This window comes from Talpa occidentalis, unplaced genomic scaffold (assembly GCF_014898055.3).
Source record: "Talpa occidentalis isolate TD23 unplaced genomic scaffold, MPIMG_talOcc4v2.1 talOcc4.2, whole genome shotgun sequence".
In the NCBI taxonomy this organism is placed as follows: Eukaryota; Metazoa; Chordata; class Mammalia; order Eulipotyphla; family Talpidae; genus Talpa; species Talpa occidentalis.
The window spans coordinates 75,943,800-75,962,493 of NW_023602073.1; the positions used below are offsets into that span (position 1 = coordinate 75,943,800).

Sequence of the window (18,694 nt, forward strand, 5' to 3'; positions counted from 1 at the left end):
CGCCTGCGGCCGCGGGGGCTCTTCACTCGCCAACGCCCGGGAGGCCGGTGACCTCTTGGCCGCCCGCCTCGGAGGCTCAGATGGCTCAGGCGAAAATAAACGCGAAAGCCAACGAGGGGCGCTTCTGCCGCTCCTCCTCCATGGCCGACCGCTCCAGCCGCCTGCTGGAGAGCCTGGACCAGCTGGAGCTCAGGTGAGGCCGCGCGGCGGGCCGGCGGGGACCGTCCCGGGCGGGCTGCGGCGAGGGAGGCGCTCGCTTGACATTGGTTTTCGGTGGGGAAGGGGCAGTTTCGTCGGTTTCTCGGAGTCTGTCCCTCGCCTGGGCTGAGGAAAGCCGCCTTCAGCGGAGCGGAAGCGGCGAGCGTGTGCCCGGCGGTCACGTTCTCGCCAGACGCGCGCCGGGGAGCGGAGGGCGCCGATGAGGGGAGACGAAACTTAGGGTGACTTATTTTAGCTCAGGGGCTGTGGCACTCGGGTCTCCAGAACTTCCGGAGGCTTCTCTGCAGCGGTGTGTAATCTCCCCAAATGCTTTTAAGGTGTTGTCTTCCTATGATGCATTTTCGAGAAGGGCAGCAGGTCAGTGGTCCCCGATGTGAAGGATCAGTTTCTTTATTCCAAACACTTGTTAGACACCCCGAAATCCGCCTGATAGCAGGGATAGAGAGGACTGGGGCCACTGCGGGGCCACGCCGTGGATGGTGGCTGGAGGACTTGAAGGAATAAACACTGCAGCTTCTCCGTCTCTTTTAACTCCGTATTTTACTCAGCCATTCTGTTAACTCTTCTTCCAGAAAAAACGCTGTGACACATGCTCGAAAGTGCTAGTCACCGGCCTGAAAGGGTTGGACAGTCACAGTTTTACCCTGTTTAAGATTTTATTACATAGGTAATTAATGGTAGGCTTCTCTCTAGAATTTCGAAATAACTTCTAAGTTTTGGAAACACTTTTTTAACACTGGGCTGAACTTTTATGTACTTGTACATATTTCTCACTCAGGTCACTGTGCAGGTGTAGTCAAGCCCCCTCCTCTCCCCCCTACCTCCCACCCCCCTCGACCTCCCCTCCCCCCCACTACACAGAATTTTGTCCCATAATTTTCACTTGGCCTGGGTAAGCAAAGCGGTATGTGAGGCAAAAATTTTAAGAAGCACTGAATGTATGTCTTTTTCTCTCTTGATTAACATACTAAAGCATGTCCTTCAGTATATGTTAGTAGTTGAGGCAATTGTTAATTATTATTATATTACTACTCTGAGAAAAGAGTCAGAAAGTAAGGATTCTCCCACAGTAATTTCATGGATGGCAACAGCTAGAAACCTAAACCACAACCGCATCTGGGGTTCTCAGATTGAGACAAATGGAACAAGAGAAAAGTAATTCTTCCTCGGGGTTGAACTGGACACATTGAACCCTCAGAAAGAGTGAAGCAAACCTAGGTCTCAGTGGCCTCAACTGCTTACTGCTCCTCTGAGGAATACTTCTTTTTATGGAGCCGGGTCACAAGCAATTCAGACATCTCCCCAGGCCTTTCAGAAGTTGATGCCATACTCACCATTTTGGATCTCTCTCAAGTCTGAAAGAGGTGATTTTTTTCTTAAAGGAATGAAGAAAAGGTTGCCCCTCCTTCCTTCAAGCTGAGTCATTGTCCTCAAATTTGAGTTAGTGCCTCAGAGTGTGTAAGATGCAAAGACAGAGAGAGCCTGGGGTTCTGGGTACTACTCTGTTCTCATGTTTGATTAATGTAAAGTGAAATCTGATTTCTGTATACTGATCAAAATACAACTTACTTAATTAACCCTTAAGCTGAGGAGAACTGATGTGTCTAGTTGTTCACATTAAGGACTTTTTTAGTAATTTTAGACTTTTGTAAACTGCTTTTTCCTTAAAAAAAAAAAAAATGGAATACTGACTAGAAACTAAGAAAATGCTATTGCTGATCCATTTGAAACCACATGGGCAAGGTCACAGAGAACTACACTGTCAAAGACCACAATCATGTCTAGAACTGCAACACTTTAAAGAAAATGTGATATTTGGGCCTCCCTGGTGGCACAAGGGGGTTAAGTCTCTTCACTGTGAAGCTATCAGCAGCCCCTGCTGACCCACATGACACAGCAAACCTCTCCTGACTTGCTCCCTGCTCCCTCAGCAGTTGATTTCAGTCAGTCTGTCTGTTCTGTTCCCCGCTCTGTCTCCGGTGAGTCCTCTCACACCAAATCCCCACCTCTGGCCTGTACCCCAGGTCTTGTATGCATAAAAAAATAAAATAAATCTTTAAAAAAATTGTAAAAATAAAATGTGATTTTCATGCATAATTTTGCTCTAATAGTTGAATTTCGTATTAAGGAAGATGGACAGTGCAGTGTGTTAGGTAGAGTAAAGCATTTCGACTTGTACTGAAGCAGCTACACTAGTTTATCCATTGTGTTAGAAACTTCTAAATGACAGTAAGAGCAGAATTATGCTAAATGCTTTAGGACCTAGAATATGAACTGGTGTACATGATGTTTAAAATGCTTTGAATGTCTGGCAGCATATTACAAATTGTTAAAGATTCCTTTTGTTTTTAATACTTCACCATGACACTAGCCTTTCTGTTTCAGTCTCCTTTATTGTTTCTCCCTAAAAAAGTTATTCCTTTTTTGTACCATGACTAATTCTAAATAGAGTCTGATATTTGCATTTGTCAGTGGCTGACCACACCTCGCTGATTAATAATTGCTACTTTTAAACAGTTATCATAATTTATAAATAAGATGCTAACATTTGTTCATTTAATAAGCACTGCATATAATATGCAAGGCCCAGCCTTTGTGGAAATGACTATTATCTTCAATGTCCAGGGAAATTGATACTTAGAAAATTGATACTTAGGAAGTGAAATGACTTATCAAAGGTCACAAAACTAGAGAATAATGGACTCCATACTTAAACCTGAACTGAACCCAGGAAGACTGGTTGTAGAGTCTAATACTTTGTCTGACTTTTCAAAATGTATGAATAATACAAAAATAAATATATGAGTTTACAGGAAGATGAACATTCTACTGAAATTGGCTTTTAATTCAGTAAACATTGAGCAGTATTTAATGGCTCCCAGAAGTCTCTGAATGGTCATCAAGCTGTTGGTACTTGGATTGTGGAGAATAGCATAAGAATGAACAAGACAGGACTAGGAGATTAGCTGCTGGCAAATTTCCCCAAACTGATCATACTGTGGCTCCCTTCCCTTTCTATCAACCATTTATGGTGGTTTACACCGCAGCCAGGGAAAATGAAGATTGGGGCAGGGGGTGATATGATTCGTTAGTCTGGCAGAAAGTTTCTTGTTGCTTAAAGTTTCTTAGGGTGTGTCCGAGTCCCAGGTGTCACAAAACAAGATAGTATCTTGGTTAATATTGTACAACAACTATAATTTAAAGGAACACTTCTTATGTACATTGTTATTTGAACCTTATAATACCCTTTAAGGTAGGAGGAGGACACCTATTATATCTTGTAGAATGAGGGAGCTGGAGTTCAGAGGAAGTGAGCGGCTTGCCTAAGGCCGTATTACTGATGGGTTACTCTTAACGCTAAAATCACCAGTCCCATTTTTACACTACTGAGACAGTCTCAGTAGTAAATGTAATTTAGTATTTTGGTTAGGAAAATCCTTCAGAATCTTACATTGCATAAAATATAAGTGATCATTATAACCTTTTGTTACAGGAATATTACATAGGAGATGGGACTGTGATGATAAGAACCTCTTTAGAAATTACTTCTTTCAAGTAAATTCATAATGGGACTGTGCCATTTCATTTTTATAAAAGTACAAATTCTTGTCATTTATAATAAGCCTTCATAATAGTAAGTATGTAATAAATACCATAAAGCTTATGTTTCTCAGCATCAGTTCTAGGCACATTACACATCTAAGCTCGTTTATAAGTTTTTAGTCAATGCTTTCAGTCACTGTTAATCTCTTTACCTGATTTACTTCATCCCTTTACAAAACTATCTCATTGTCTCTGTTTCCTTGGTGAGAAAATTGAGGTAAAGAGTTTAAGTAACTACTCAAGGTCACACAGATAGTGGCAGCACTGGCTCAAACAGTTGGACTGAAGAGCCATTGCAGTTTTCACTGCATACTGTATTTAGCTGACGAGTCAGTAGTAATCACAGTCTGGTGAAATCACTGTTGTGTCTCTCCTTAAGTGTCTCTCCTTAAGTGTCCCAACAGTTTTTCCTTTTGATACTAGGCTGTGGAGACTAGTCAGGTGCTGCAGACCTGAGGACTAACTAGCTAAGGATGTGTAAGCTTCAGTTTTCCCCTCAGATAAATATTCTAACTAATTTTTTTTTGGTTAAACCCTGCCTAGTTGTGATTTCATGCAGAGTTTTCCCAGCACACAGTCCAAGCCAGCCGTTATTGTGAGGATAAGTCCTTTCCCAATTTGGATATGTAGCTGCTTCCAGGATCTCTTAGTAAAAACAGAACTACCCCTCTCTGCCAAGAGAATTATTGTCAAATGATGTGTTAAGAATCTTGAAGGGTACAGTGAGATGGTCCAACACTTATCTAACCAGAGTTACAGAAGGGAATAATGGAATGGGCGACAGGGCAACTTTGAAGACAGTTCTAGAACTTTCTAGAATTAACAGAAAGGTTGTAGACAAAAGATTGTATATGAGTTGAGTGTTAAGGATACCAATAAACTGCTAAATAGCATAAGTACTGTTTTAACTAGAGATCTAGGTTCAGCTTTTATTTATTTTTTTGAAGATTTATTTATTTATGCAAATAAGAACTGGGGTACAGGCCAGAGATGCGGGGGGTGAGAGGATTCACCAGAGACAGAGTGGGGAATAGAACAGGCAGACTGACTGAAATACACTGCTGAGGGGAGAGGCGGGCATGACAGGAGAGGTCTGCCGGGCCATGTGGGTTATTTTTCCCTGGCGGGCCAGGGATTGAACTCGTGCTGCAGAGGCTGTGGACAGCTTCATAGTTCTGTGCTTAACCCCTTGCACCTCCAGGGATGCCCTAGGTTCAATTAAAAGGAAAAATTAAAAATATGGTATGATCTATTCACTTGACAGATTCGCAATGCCGAGTTATCTGTCACCTCACGTGAGAGAAAAGGGGACGTTGTGAAGGAAACAAATCCTATCCAGAGGATTGGGTTTTGAAAAAGAATCACCCAGTAGGCAAAGGTCAAGGATTAAAAAATATTTCAGGAAGAGTGAGTGGCAAATGGCCCCATGATGACAAAAAATACCTTGGAATCCTTACATTCTGAAGAATGCATTTAATCTTTGCTATGAGGTGAAATAATGTAACATAAAAATGTATATAAAAATTTCTGTAAAAGATAATTTCTGTTTTTCACAGGGAAAATGCCAACGCAATTTGTTGCCTTGTAGAAAAATCAAACATAAAAGTTCCAGCTAAGTTTCTCTATATTTGGTTTCATTTAATGACAAAATATCTCCATTATATGATGGGTTATTATATTTTTTTCAATGTCTCCTTTTAATCGATTTTCTTGTTACCAGCTTCATAAACTTACTATTGTAACATTGTTGTAAATGAAACCTTCTTTTAAAGAAAATATTCAGTTCTCTATTGTCTCACATTTGAATATAAACTTAAGAATATTGAAAAATTAATCTCTTCTTTCAGCATCTTATTTACCAGTCACGTGATTAATCTATGTCATTTAAGTATTAGAATTATGGTTTGTGTTTTTAATATAAGTATTTCATATTAGTGCCAACTCAATCTCTTTCATATGTATTGGGCCCTAGTTTATGCGAGAGTCTGCTAGTGTAAAATGTGTATTTATAAAATGAGTGGTGTTGATGCCGATGTTATTTTAGACAATATTGGTTTTGATTGTGTCTTCCAGTCCAATTTGTCACGTAAGAGTCTTGCCAGCTCTTGCTTTTGACTAGCTCTTTAAACACAGAGTGTAATAGATATTTAGTATCTTGATGAATAAAGAGACTGTGTGACATTACAGTCTATCAGTGCTATTTTGGAGTACAACAGGTGGGTGATTGATGTGGAAAAGGCAGATGTGTGGTTTGGGTGAGGACAGGGGATCCATATATGGGCACATGCTAAAGTATTGGTCACATTGTTCTTTCTGTGCCCAGATTCAGCAAGCAGGATCAGATCTTCCGTGATCTTGTGTTTCTGAGACTATCTGAATACTGAGGATAGGTCTATCACTATTATTTTGTAAAAGTTGGCAACTTAGTAAAAGGAAGGGCCCTGAAAATAGAGCACTGTAAATGTACAGCACTTTTTCCCTCTTGCTCTCAGGATTCCATAGCCTAGTTCTTTGTGCTGGGCGTGTTCATGTTTACGTGTCCTAAGTGGGCATGGGTGTGGAAAATAATGCTTCTATAGTTTAATTAGTACTTTATACCAAATACCTACTGCACACTCCTTTTAAATTTGGAGTTGAGTTTAATAATGCTTAACTAAAGAACAAGGGGACTTCAGTATAAAGAAAAACAAAAGGTAATCGGATTGGAAAGCAAGAGATTAAAAACAATGATGAGCAATCTAGAAGAACCAACAGAATCAAAAGACAAAGCATTAAAAAGAACAAGTCTAAATCAAGGTTGCCAGATATAAGATGAATCTACAAAAGCAGTCTTTCTCTAACCAGCAAAAACTAACTAGAAAATGAAGTTAAAAAGTATTATTCCCCTAAAGCAACTTGCAAAAGAGGAACAAGACCCAAGTTTAGATCAAGGAAGGAGACAGTAAAAATAAGAGCAGAAATAAATGAAATGGAGATCAAAAAGACTATATAAAAAATGGGTGAAAGTAAGAGTTGGTTTTTCAAGAAGATAAACAAAGTAGACAAACTTCTAGCTAGACTAAATAAAGGAGAAAACATTAATAAACAATCACAAGTGAGAGGAAAAGTCACCACAGATAGCACAAAAATACAAAGACTCTCAAGAGATTACTATAAACAACTACATAGTAATAAATTCAATAACATTGAAAAAATGGACAGATTTTCTAGATTATAGTTTACCAGAACCAAGTCAGGAAGAAACAGATAAATTGAACAAACCAATCACAAGCATGGAAATTGCATCCCCAATAGAAAAAGCCCAGGACCAGGCAGCTTTACAAATGAATTTTATTAAACCTTCAAAGAATTTATACTCATCTTGCTCAAATTGTTTTTGAAAACAAAGAGGGATTGCTACTTAATGCATTTTACTTTGTCAATATTATCCTAATCCTATAGCACAAGGGAAAACAGAACAACTATGGAATAAGATCCCTGATGAATGTCAGTGCAAAAATCTTTAACAAAATATTAGCAAATTGAATTCAACAGTACATCACAAAATGATTGCTCTATGATCTGAGGGAAAAATGAGGGCAGGATAAGTGAATTAAAAGGAATCAAAAAGTGCAAGAACAAAAAATTGAAATAATTTGTTTTTATTGGGGTAAACTTGATTTACATATCTGTATGTTTTAAAAGTACAGGCTCACACTTGTTCAAATGTATGTTATCACACCACACCTACCACCAAAATACCAATAACTTCCCACCCACAGTCCTTTGGGCCCCCTCCACCTTTTGATCCTACCCACCCACTGACTCACCTCTGGTGACCTCAATTCTGCAGTCAGAACCCAAGGGTTTGCTTTGGTTTTGTCTTTTTCTTTACCTTGTTTCTCTGTATTCCACATAATGAGTGAAATTAATCAGAATTTTTCTCCTTCTGACATTTCACTTAGCATAATCTCCTCAAGTACATCCATGTTGTCACAAATGGCAAGATTTTGTCTTTTTTGGTAGCTGAATAGTATTCCATTTTGAATATATCCCACAGTTTGTTTATCCACTCATCTGCTGATGGGCACTTAGTATCTTGGCTATTGTATATAGTGCTCCAGTGAGCATAAGGGTGCATATATATTTTTGGTTTTTTTAAAAGATGTATTTATTTATGCATATATTTTTGAATTAGTGATTTTCCTTTCTTCAGATAAATGCCCAGAAGTAAAATTGTTGGATAATATGGTAGATCTATTTTGAATTTTTGAGGACCCACCATACCATTTTCACATAGGCTGCGCCAACTTATATTCCACCAAGTGTACAAGCATCCCTTTTCCTCCATACCCTTGCCAACACCTGCTGTTTCTGGTCTTTTCAATGTGCATGGAAAGCCGTATCTCATTGTGGTTTTGATTTGCATTTCCCTGATAAGTGATGATGAGTATGTTTTCATGTGCTTTTTAGCTATCTTTATGTCTTAAAAGAAGTGATTTTTATTCCTATTTTGTTCCTAAATGAGTTTTAAATCTGAGTTGTATTGAACATTAGAGAGATGAGAAAACTAATCTTCCATATAGTAACTATTTTGTTTTCCCAATTTATATAGGGTTGAAGCTTTGAGAGAAGCAGCAACTGCTGTTGAGCAAGAGAAAGAAATCCTCCTGGAAATGATCCACAGTATCCAAAATAGCCAGGACATGAGGCAGATCAGTGACGGTGAGAGGCATTTTAACAGAAGGGGGCTCTTCTTTTAGGGGTTTATAAATGTGAGTCAATTTTTGCTTGACTTGTGATATGAATATCCAAGGCTTCAGCATTTAATCTGAGCAGCAGACATCAGCTGCAGCTGTTAGTTTATTACAAAAGCCACTTTACCCAGAGAGATCTTCCAGTTATTCCGGACTCCAAGACCATGGCTAGACGTAATTTTTTAAAAAAGACTTGCAAGCTCAAGAAGAGTTGGCCCCAAGCAATAAGGCCATAAATTTGATCTCAGGTTCATACTCCTAATTTCAGTCTTTCAGAAGTTACTGGATTATAGGAGATGTAAGAGTAGAGGAAAAACATGAGAGATTGAATGCAGAGAAGACAAAAGGAAATGAATTGAGCAGTGAGAACAAAGCAAATTATGAAACTCCTAAACCTTATATATGTAAAATAGTGCTATCATTTTCACATGAAAAGCATAACTGCCATGGAGGAACTTCTGATTTTCTTGCACTGGCACTGAGCTTCCAAATTTGGCTCTTTTGGTGCTTTACAGAACAAGTCAGTGTGCCAGGTAGCTGATGTGGTTAAGTGTGCAGTCAAACTCCAGACGAAAACTCTTACATATATATAACAGGATCATCATCTAGTCATTCTCTTCTCCATCCTGACCAGAGATCAACAAATTAGGAGGAACGTTACATAACAGGATAAACAGAAGATTGCTGTCTTTTAAATAAAAACAGTTAACTGTTAACTCATCAGTTAATCTTATGTTATAGTATTAACTTTCACCTTTAAAAAAATTCATATCAGAGTTGCTTATAGAAAATAGGTTTAGTCACAAAGCCTTGTGCTCTTGACATGGATAAAGTTGATGTCTCATATTAATTGATATTTCAAACTTTATGTTTAGGAGAAAGAGAAGAATTAAATCTGACAGCAAACCGACTGATGGGACGAACTCTCACTGTTGAAGTTTCAGTAGAAACAATTAGAAACCCCCAGCAGCAAGAATCCCTAAAGCATGCCACCAGGATAATTGATGAGGTGGTCAATAAGTTTCTGGATGATTTGGAAAACGCCAAGAGTCATTTAATGTCTTTGTATAGTGCATGTTCATCTGAGGTGCCACCCGGGCCAGTTGATCAGAAGTTTCAATCCATAGTCATTGGCTGTGCTCTTGAAGATCAGAAGAAAATTAAGAGAAGATTAGAGACTCTGCTTAGAAACATTGAAAACTCTGACAAGGCCATTAAGTTGTTAGAGCATTCTAAAGGAGCTGGTTCCAAAACTCTGCAACAAAATGCTGAAAGCAGACTTAATTAATGTTCAAACTTAAAAGCACTAACATATGATATAAAAATGATTAAATATTTTAAATAACTAGGTCTTTGTTAGGAACAATCACTCATTTGATACTGAAAGTTGATTCAGATATGGAAAATACTTGAGTCCTCAATTTTGTTAATAATACAGTTCAAATTAGAAATATTTTAATTATCTTTCTAGAAGTTTTTAGATTGAATTCTTGTCTTGTACTAGGATCTAGCACCTAATATATCTATTTTTTTTACTATTCTGTGGGTACTTAGTATATGGGGGAGGGGGGAATAAGTGTTCACCTAGGGGTAGAAGCATCACTGTTCCATCGTGGACTTTGTCTGGCATGGAGATGCATGGGCATGGGGGCATTTGGTGAACTAGAAATTCTTTACCTTAAGCAGCACACGTACAACACATCTACTGTTCGTTAACCAGGTAATGTGCTTAGTGTTACAAAGAATCACAAAGTAAGAATCTTTCTTTACAGCTTCTCTTTCATCCAGCATTTTTTTAGGCATCCATATCAAATTATTTTGAAATTTGAGACTTACACATCTCATAATACGAAATGTATTTCTTGAAATACATGAAAAAGTGACATAAAATGTGAGAAAATTCACCTCTAGTTTTAACCACTGTGAACAATTATATGTCCATTTCATGTTGTCCCAAGTGCATTGTTTCTTTAAAATTTTAATCATTACAGATAAAGTGTTGTAACTTGCCTTTTAAAAAATGCTGCTATAAGATCTGCTTATTAGTTAATCTCTATTCTGAGTGGTTGTACCATAAATTACCCATTTCCTTTCCTGGATATTCAGGTTGTCTCCATTTTGTTGTTATTGCAACATATTTATGTACAGAGATTTTCCTTCTTTTGTTTTTTATTTGCTTTGTATAAATTCCCGGCAGTGGGATTCACAAGGTTAAAGGGTTATCTACATTTCCATGGCCTGACAAATTTTCAAAAATTTTTCTGTAAGTTACATTGATTTATACTTCTTCAGTAATTAAAATGTAGTTATTTCACTAAAAGCTTTCCAGCATTTTTCATCTAACATTAGATATGAAACATGGGTTTTATTTTGTTTATTAACAAGGTTGACCAGTGTACTGATTATGCATTGTGGTAAATGAAGTAACATAGAATACTTGTTTGTTCAAAGTCAAGCTCCAGATTGGTTTTATGTATTTATATCTCTCAGTGCAAACAATACAGAGCCTCATTTTCTGGACAAAAATGCCAAATTAGTGTCTCTTCATAAAAAGCAATTACAATCTTAGGACATTCATGTTAGCTTTGATTGCCAGCTCTAAGTCTGACTCATTTAAATGTTTCCATTTCATGAGAAACACTAATTCTCACTGGTAGCTATGGCAAAGTCTCTGGATTTGTCAGCAGGCTGTAATTTGCTATCAGGTTCAATGTCAGATAAAGATTTTCTTTTGTGCTTTTTTATCAGCTTTTTGAAAATTAAGAAACAGACAATCAAGTGCTCAGGAAGTGTCAGCGTCTGTAAATCCCTTTCACTCTGGAAAATACTCCCACATCAGTACAGGACTATTTCTACCACACACTATTCCAGCTTTGCCTCCCCAACCTCTGTATACTTTGCCTTCCATTTTTTACACTGGGGTTTTATTATAGGCCCACCCAGTCAGAGATATAAAAGAGCTATGACCTGGCAGCTCCAAGCTGCTTCAGCCCCTGGTCTGCAGCCCTCTATCTGCAGCATGAGTCACATTCAAGGGTGTAGGATGTTCACCATATTGTTAAGAGTATATTATCATTTATTAGAATGGAATCTATTCTTACAAAATTCCCGAGACCATTTTTATCTTCATGTTTTAAAATTATCTTTTATAAAGATAATAGGTTTGACTGTAAGTTCATTTAAAATATTTTGTTTAGCTTGGTATATTCCCTATCAGCCCTATCCTAATTCCATTCTATTCCTAGGATGTAACAGAATTTTAGGCAGCCCTTCTCCATCCCTCATGATACTGCTTCTCAGTAGTGTTCCTATCCCCACTTGACTCTCAGGGAGGGAGGATGTAGCCATCAGGACCTCAGAACTGATGAAAGATCACTCACTATTTATCAATGGAACCAGGACAATGCTGTCTAGTTAAAAAAACACTGAAGAATTGATCCTCCTCATATTTTAGTTTCAGAACCCCTGACATTAAAAAAAAAAAAAAAATCCCTAAAGGTTTCAACAGGACGGGGAAGGTAGGTAGCTCTAACAGTAATAAATATGTACTGGTGTGTTCCAGCACTACACCCCTCCCAGTGCCAATGCTGCAACCTCTAGTGGGCACCATTCACCCCTGTATTCTATATGAATGTTATTAGCCAAGTGTACTCTCAAGCAGAGGGACTTAAGTGCAAGCCTAGTCCTTTGTACTGGTGGAGTTCAGTCTATCACCTTGACTCAAAATGCTCAGAATTCTTCCTAAAAAGTTGATCAACTAACTGGATAACTCTGCTTTGACATTTTAAAATAGAAAGCATGCAAGAATTTAACCACTGAAGGTAACAGTAAGGTTATTGCTAAATTACATGCGATGATATCTAATGAAATAACATTCATGCACATTGTTCTTTTCAAATGATCTATTGTGATAAATTCTGATCCACTTGGAGTCCATAAATGCAATAATTCTATTTTGCAATTATTCGATGATAAAAATGAAAGTAAAAGAATTCAGAATCTTGGAAAAGTCAGGGGAAAAAAAGCAGTTAGCTTGAACTTAGCTAGTCTCTATTTTTGTGTGTATCTACTCATGCATCAGCAAGTAAAATGTAATATCCTTCTGCTTAGGGACATAACCACATTCTTCAAATTTTCAATCATAAACAAAGAGTAAATAACTTTGAACCACAAAAATCTTTATTCACTACCCACCTCAGCAAACATGCTTCCTTTGCATATATGTAGTGGGCATTCAAATCACTGTTAGTCACTCACACATTTGATGAGGGCGAATTTTAGCAGCCAGTTCTACTTTAACATGCACTATTCCAGAGGGGCCAGAATAGAGTAAGTTGGACACAGTTTGTGCAAGAATTTGACGAAGCATGTCAGAAAAGATGAAAATATCCGGCATGGAAAACTAATCTAGCATTTAAATCCAGAGTTCCTGTAAATACATCTTCATATGCAATCATGGGACTTTAGGTCTGAAAATGAACAAGCCCTGGATTAAAACACAGAACACACACATGGACAATACTACTGGCTTTAATTTTTGCTGACTATCTGCCAAGAGCTCCCAATCCTACCTCTTACCAGCAGAGGGCCCCTTAACCCCCAGCTGTGAAAATCAAGTGATAATGCTTTTTTGAGAATGATCAGATACAGCATGTAAGGCAAACATACTCTGTACTTTCTGAGACTGTCCTCAGCCTTCAGCCCCCAGAACCCCACCCCATTCTAACAGCCAAGAGAGCAAAGACCCCCGCATAGGTTTAAGGTCAGAGTAGTCGTCTTAATCCTGCTCTGTGAAGTAGCCACACAGGAATCTGGTGCCTGTGGGAAAACTATTTACTGCTCACTAAAAATCAAGGAGCCAGCTAAAGATTTAAATGGTGAGTACCTAGCTTTTGTGCCTCCACAGTGCATTCTTTAGAAGTCAGGAAAATGATTAAACCCCATCATTGGTCCTCCTCTGCACATAATAGCATTGAAATTTAAGTCAGGATAACTGGGGAAATAAAAAAACTAAACCTATATAGGAAAACCAGAAAGCCCCTATCTATTTTATATATATATATTTAAAGATTTATTCATACAAGCACTGGGTACAGTCAGAAGCGTGAGAGGGTGAGAGAATTCACCAGAGCCAGAGCGGGGAGCAGAACAGGCAGAAGGACTGAAGTACACTGCTGAGGGGAGCAGCAGGCGGCAGGATAGGTCTGCGCACCATGTGGGACCCTTGCCGGCGGCCGGGGATTGAACCGGCGCTGCAGAGGCTGCGGGCAGCTTCACAGTCCGGTGCTCAACCACTGCGCCACCAGGGGAGGCCCCTGTCTATTATATTTTTAAAATCAACCCTTTACTATCTGTTTCTTTTTCTGTACATATGTGTTACTCCATAACAAGATATATAAAATGAACTCAAACTTAAGGTTGTTGGGGCACTTCTCATAGACTAAAATCTGTTTGCCAGGCTTGAAGACTTATTTTAGTCAATGTTAGCATGGTGACTAGCATAAAACCGGTTGAATTATGTTATTATTTTGTACCATAGGACAGAGTTAGTGTTTTCTTTTGGGAGTGGGGACCAAAAACCTCAGAACAAGATAAAACAACTATTCTTTAAAACAGACTGATACTGACAGGATTATAAAAAGAAACTTAGTTTTTAAGGCAAAATTACTTAAACCACCATGCTATAAATTCCATTAAATATCCACTATCAATGAAATAAGTATGCTAAATATTGTAAAGTATCTACAATATGAAATAGTTTTAGGCTGTTTTAATTTTTAGATAAGACACATTATACCTTTTACTCTTTGGTTCCATACTTATAATACATTATCACACAAACTCTAGCTTTGAAATACATTTATTTTTTGATTATTGGAATTCATCTTTCTTGAAATTTTTACTGAGTAGTATAAATTAAGCTTGAGGGCATAACCACAACTCATTAGCAATACATACAATTGGTTTCCTATTCAAATTTATGAAAGCAGTATTTAGTAGTAACAAAATATAGAAGAGGTTCACTTTTCCTTTTAGTCCAAAGTTTTATTTTTAAATCCAATCATTTAAACATTTACAAACATCCCTCACCAGGATATTCAAGAGAGGGAAGAAAAGGAGCACTACCTACTAAAGGTTATTACAGCCATATCATCCAGTGACCCAAGAGTTACATGATTATTTCAGTGTCCACTGTGGTTTTGAACATTGTTGTTAGCAAATAAATTCACTCATCTGATAGACTTACATGTTTCTGGGTGAAAACCCAAAGAGTGACAGTAGTATATATGATATTCATAACTAATAGTTAAAACAGAGTAAGTCTACCTGTTCATTAGAAGACTGTAGTATGGGAAATGTTTTCACCCTGTCAGTTCATTTTGTTTTCAGAAAAAGATACCCTAATGATACAGTAATGGGGCACTTCACCAGGTTACCAATAACTCTTCCAAAGGTCTTAAAAAGGATGCTAACTACTAACAATATTTTATGCTAAGTTAGGTCGCTTTAAGCTGTGACTTTAGTGAGGCCACTCCCTCATTCTAACTCTTCAGAATATATCCCAGTCCCTAAAAAAATCACAGTTCTGATGGAGTACATTAATGAGAGTTCTTTCTAAGCAATGCATAGCCAACTTCTAAAACAACCATGGAACTTCATTCCACATCGAGCAAAGGTGTTCATTCTCTTTTTGGTAGTGTAGTTTTATTTTTACTTTATTTTGAAAAAGTACATGTGTGCTATGAACTATCAGTTTGGGTAGATAAAAAAAGGAAACTATTTAGCTAAATTTTGTTTAACTATATTGCCCTATATGGGCTAGTCTATAAGCTATTTAACTGGATATGCAAGACTGAAAAAGGAAAGGAAACCTGAGGAACTCTGAAATATGGCAATTATTCCATAACTATGTGTTTGTATGCTAAAAATCAGACATGATGTAAAAAAAGTGTATCAGAGCACATGTAAACAATATCCTGGTCTTAGACAAGTGTTAGCATTCGTGGTTCATCAATAGTAATGCTTTTTTAAGAGAATCAAAGGTTAAAGGGGAAAAAATTTAATGTCAATTTTGAAGGCTTGCAATTAGCTGAGAGAGTATTTAACATAAAACTTGTGGATGATTTTCAGGCTACTTAATTATTTTATATGACTAATTATAGTTACATTTAAAATACAGAAATACAAATTAAAAATTCAAATGTGTAACAAATCACTCTTCAATTCTTACCAAAAAAATAGGACAAAACTAAGTACATAAAATTATATTACAAATATCAGGGAAGTTGCAAACATCAGTCAGAGATTACATTTTTAATATAGAAAAGTAACAAACTTACCCATGCCATTTAATTAATATGAAATAGAACTGCAACGTATTACATAACGAGACTTTTTTTTTCCTGCTACTAAAGGCATTAAGACAATTTGCCACAAAATATATTTTGTGCAAAAATTAAAGAGACAGTATTTCAAGCGATTAGAAAAGAAAAGATGAACCACTAGCAGACAGTCATTGTTAGGAACTGAATTTTTTCCCTAACACCTATCCCATTGTCAGCAATGGGAGTGGTGACAAATGGTGACATAAAAATAGACATTTTATATTACTTTGAAATAGATAATTCCAGATTACTCAGTATTATGAAAAGCAAACATTCACTCTTGACCATATAACAAGAGCACACCCTGGAAATTCTCTTATGTTCTCATTATTAATCTGGACAGGGTGGTAAGGGTGGTACAGATAGAAGACTTAAAAAATATATATAAAAGAAACATAAAACATTATGCATTTAGTACGAATAATGAAAAATGACTTTATGACACATTTTCCAAGAAGAGTTATTTTTACATTATTTTGAAAACCTGTAAAAACTAGGTATATGAAAGGAGTTAAAAATAAACTCGCTGATGGATGATAACCAGTTTTAACAGTTCAAACAATATCTTAGTTGGAAAGCTACTGACCCAAGTCACAAAATACATGCTCCGCCACATGTCTGATTACTTATTAAAATCTTTTAAGAAATTCTTTTTGTATTTGGTGCTGACAGAGCTCTTGAGAGTGTGCTATACAAACTGAAGGTCATAGAAATTTTTAGGTGGTAATCTTAAAATACCATACAAAAATGTGTAAACAAAAAGATGCTTAGAGTTATAGGGCGTTATAAAATCCATAATGTGGACTGAGGCAAAAGACATCTCCTGTGCATTTGTTAGCATAATCCTTGAAAGTTCAAAACTGCATTTTCAGTCAGCAGCAAAAGGTGCTAGAGGCACCACTGTACTTTATAGGACTAGGGGGTGACTGCAGATGTGCTGTGTATCTTCTCAGGGACTTGGTCAGCACAAGTTCACCGTGCTTATGGTTGGACATACGAAAAATGATTTTGTAACAAATCTCACCTGGGAGATGCACTAGCATTAAAACATTCATACTCCTCTTTTATCTACCCTGTCACAGGGAAAAACTACCTTAAAAGATTTATAAACAATACAAATTCTGATAGTAAAGCACTGTAAAAATTAGGTATGATATTTTTGGCACAACGCACTTTTTAAATCCAAGCTCATTTGCAAAATATATGTCTAGAATTTTTTATTTGAAAATAAAAACTTTTAACATACACACGTGTAAAGGGTTTTATGAATGGATGAATTAGATTCTGTTTCCTTAAATACTGCACACATGTTCAGTTTTCTTCAGTACCAGATACCTGCATGCATACCTCCTCATTCTGCATTATACAGATATTGCACAAGTAATGTCGCCAAAACACACACTGGTGCAGTCTGGCAAGGTTTAGGGTTTACCTTTCAATATTTTTTTTCTAACTATTCAGATTCAATACTATCTTCCAAAAAAGTTACATGACCAATTTCAGAAAAATAATGCTCGCTATCTTTTCTTGATCCGTAATATGAAAATTTATACCTACATATTTAGGCATTTCATTTGTTTTCCAGCATTTGAAATTCAGCAAAACCTGTTTTTGACATCTCTTATAGCATTCCTTCAAAAACAGGAGAAGCTTCGTCTAATGTAAAAAAATTTAAAATGAGTCCAAAAGGGCAGTAATTTTCCACCAAAGATCTCACTCCATTCTGAAAAACACTGTAGAACATTTAAGTCTGTCAACTTTCAGAAAGCCATTAGGTGCAAAGTCTTCAAAAAACTTACAACATATCAGGACTGGATGGATTCCTTACTGAATTGCACAATATATTTTTTTTTTCCTCCCTAAAGCATTTTAGGGTATGCTACAGCTGCTAAATGGATTTCTGTTTTTCTTGGTCCTCTGTTTGTTGGGTCTAAGATTGATGACATCTCCACCATTAAGTGTATTTGAATTCTGACCCAAGTGACTTCCACCAGATGTATTAAAGACACCTGTATAAATTGAGGGAAAACACAGAGATTACCTCAGGGTAGCTGTGCAGCCCATGCATCCAGCTTCTTAGTAAACCAGTAATATTTGCAAATATTTATAACTTGGAGCTTTTGCCTTCATTTCATTTAATTTTAATAGCCAATACACATAATTCAAAGTTCAAAGGGTATAAAAGGGGACGCAGTGAACTTCTCCCTCCCCTTAAGCAAGTATGTCCTCCATTTCCCCATGTATTCAGCTATGTTATACATATGTAGGCAGAAATACATTTATATACTTTCTTCCTCTTTTTTTATCCAAATGGTGACATAGTCTACACTTGTTCTGCATCTTTTCACTATCTATTTCTGAAATAGAGTCAGTAAATTCAATAATTTAAAAGACTAAATTCATTAATTTTATATCATCTAAAAGGGCTTATAATGCCTGATTTGTGGTTAACAACAGAATTTGTGAGATTTTATGCTAATAAATACATTGCATATGTAAAAGTTGTTAGTAATGTAGGACTTTCCTATCTTGGCTAAAACAACAAAATTATGTACATATAATAAAAGTGAGGAGTAGATAAAAGGGATGAACTACAAGAAAACTTTTCACTATTATAGTTTACCTTTTGAATTGTACTAGTCATAAAATGTAATCTCCAATTTGTTAACTTTTTAGCCTTGTGATGTACAAAATTCTAGGCCAGAGGCATTATCAATAATACAAAGATGACTCAGGCCAATTTCAGTCCAT

The 18,694-nt window shown here is 36.9% G+C and overlaps 2 protein-coding genes across 3 annotated transcripts in view; one reads left to right on the top strand and one right to left on the bottom strand.

The window, feature by feature from the left end:
• BAG2 (BAG cochaperone 2) lies at positions 1-14,416 on the top strand. Its single transcript, XM_037519910.2, has 3 exons — positions 1-193; positions 8,417-8,526; positions 9,434-14,416. The coding sequence occupies exons 1-3, from the start codon at positions 81-83 to the stop codon at positions 9,844-9,846; spliced, it is 636 nt and encodes a 211-aa protein (XP_037375807.1). The 5' UTR covers positions 1-80; the 3' UTR covers positions 9,847-14,416.
• The window catches only part of RAB23 (RAB23, member RAS oncogene family), a 26,289-nt gene continuing 21,917 nt past the window's right edge, over positions 14,323-18,694 (bottom strand). For both annotated transcript variants that reach the window (XM_037519911.2, XM_054698900.1), the window contains exon 7: positions 14,323-17,952. In XM_037519911.2, coding sequence (XP_037375808.1) covers positions 17,813-17,952 — 140 coding nt within the window. In that variant the 3' untranslated portion in view covers positions 14,323-17,812. The remainder of the gene's footprint in view (positions 17,953-18,694) is intronic.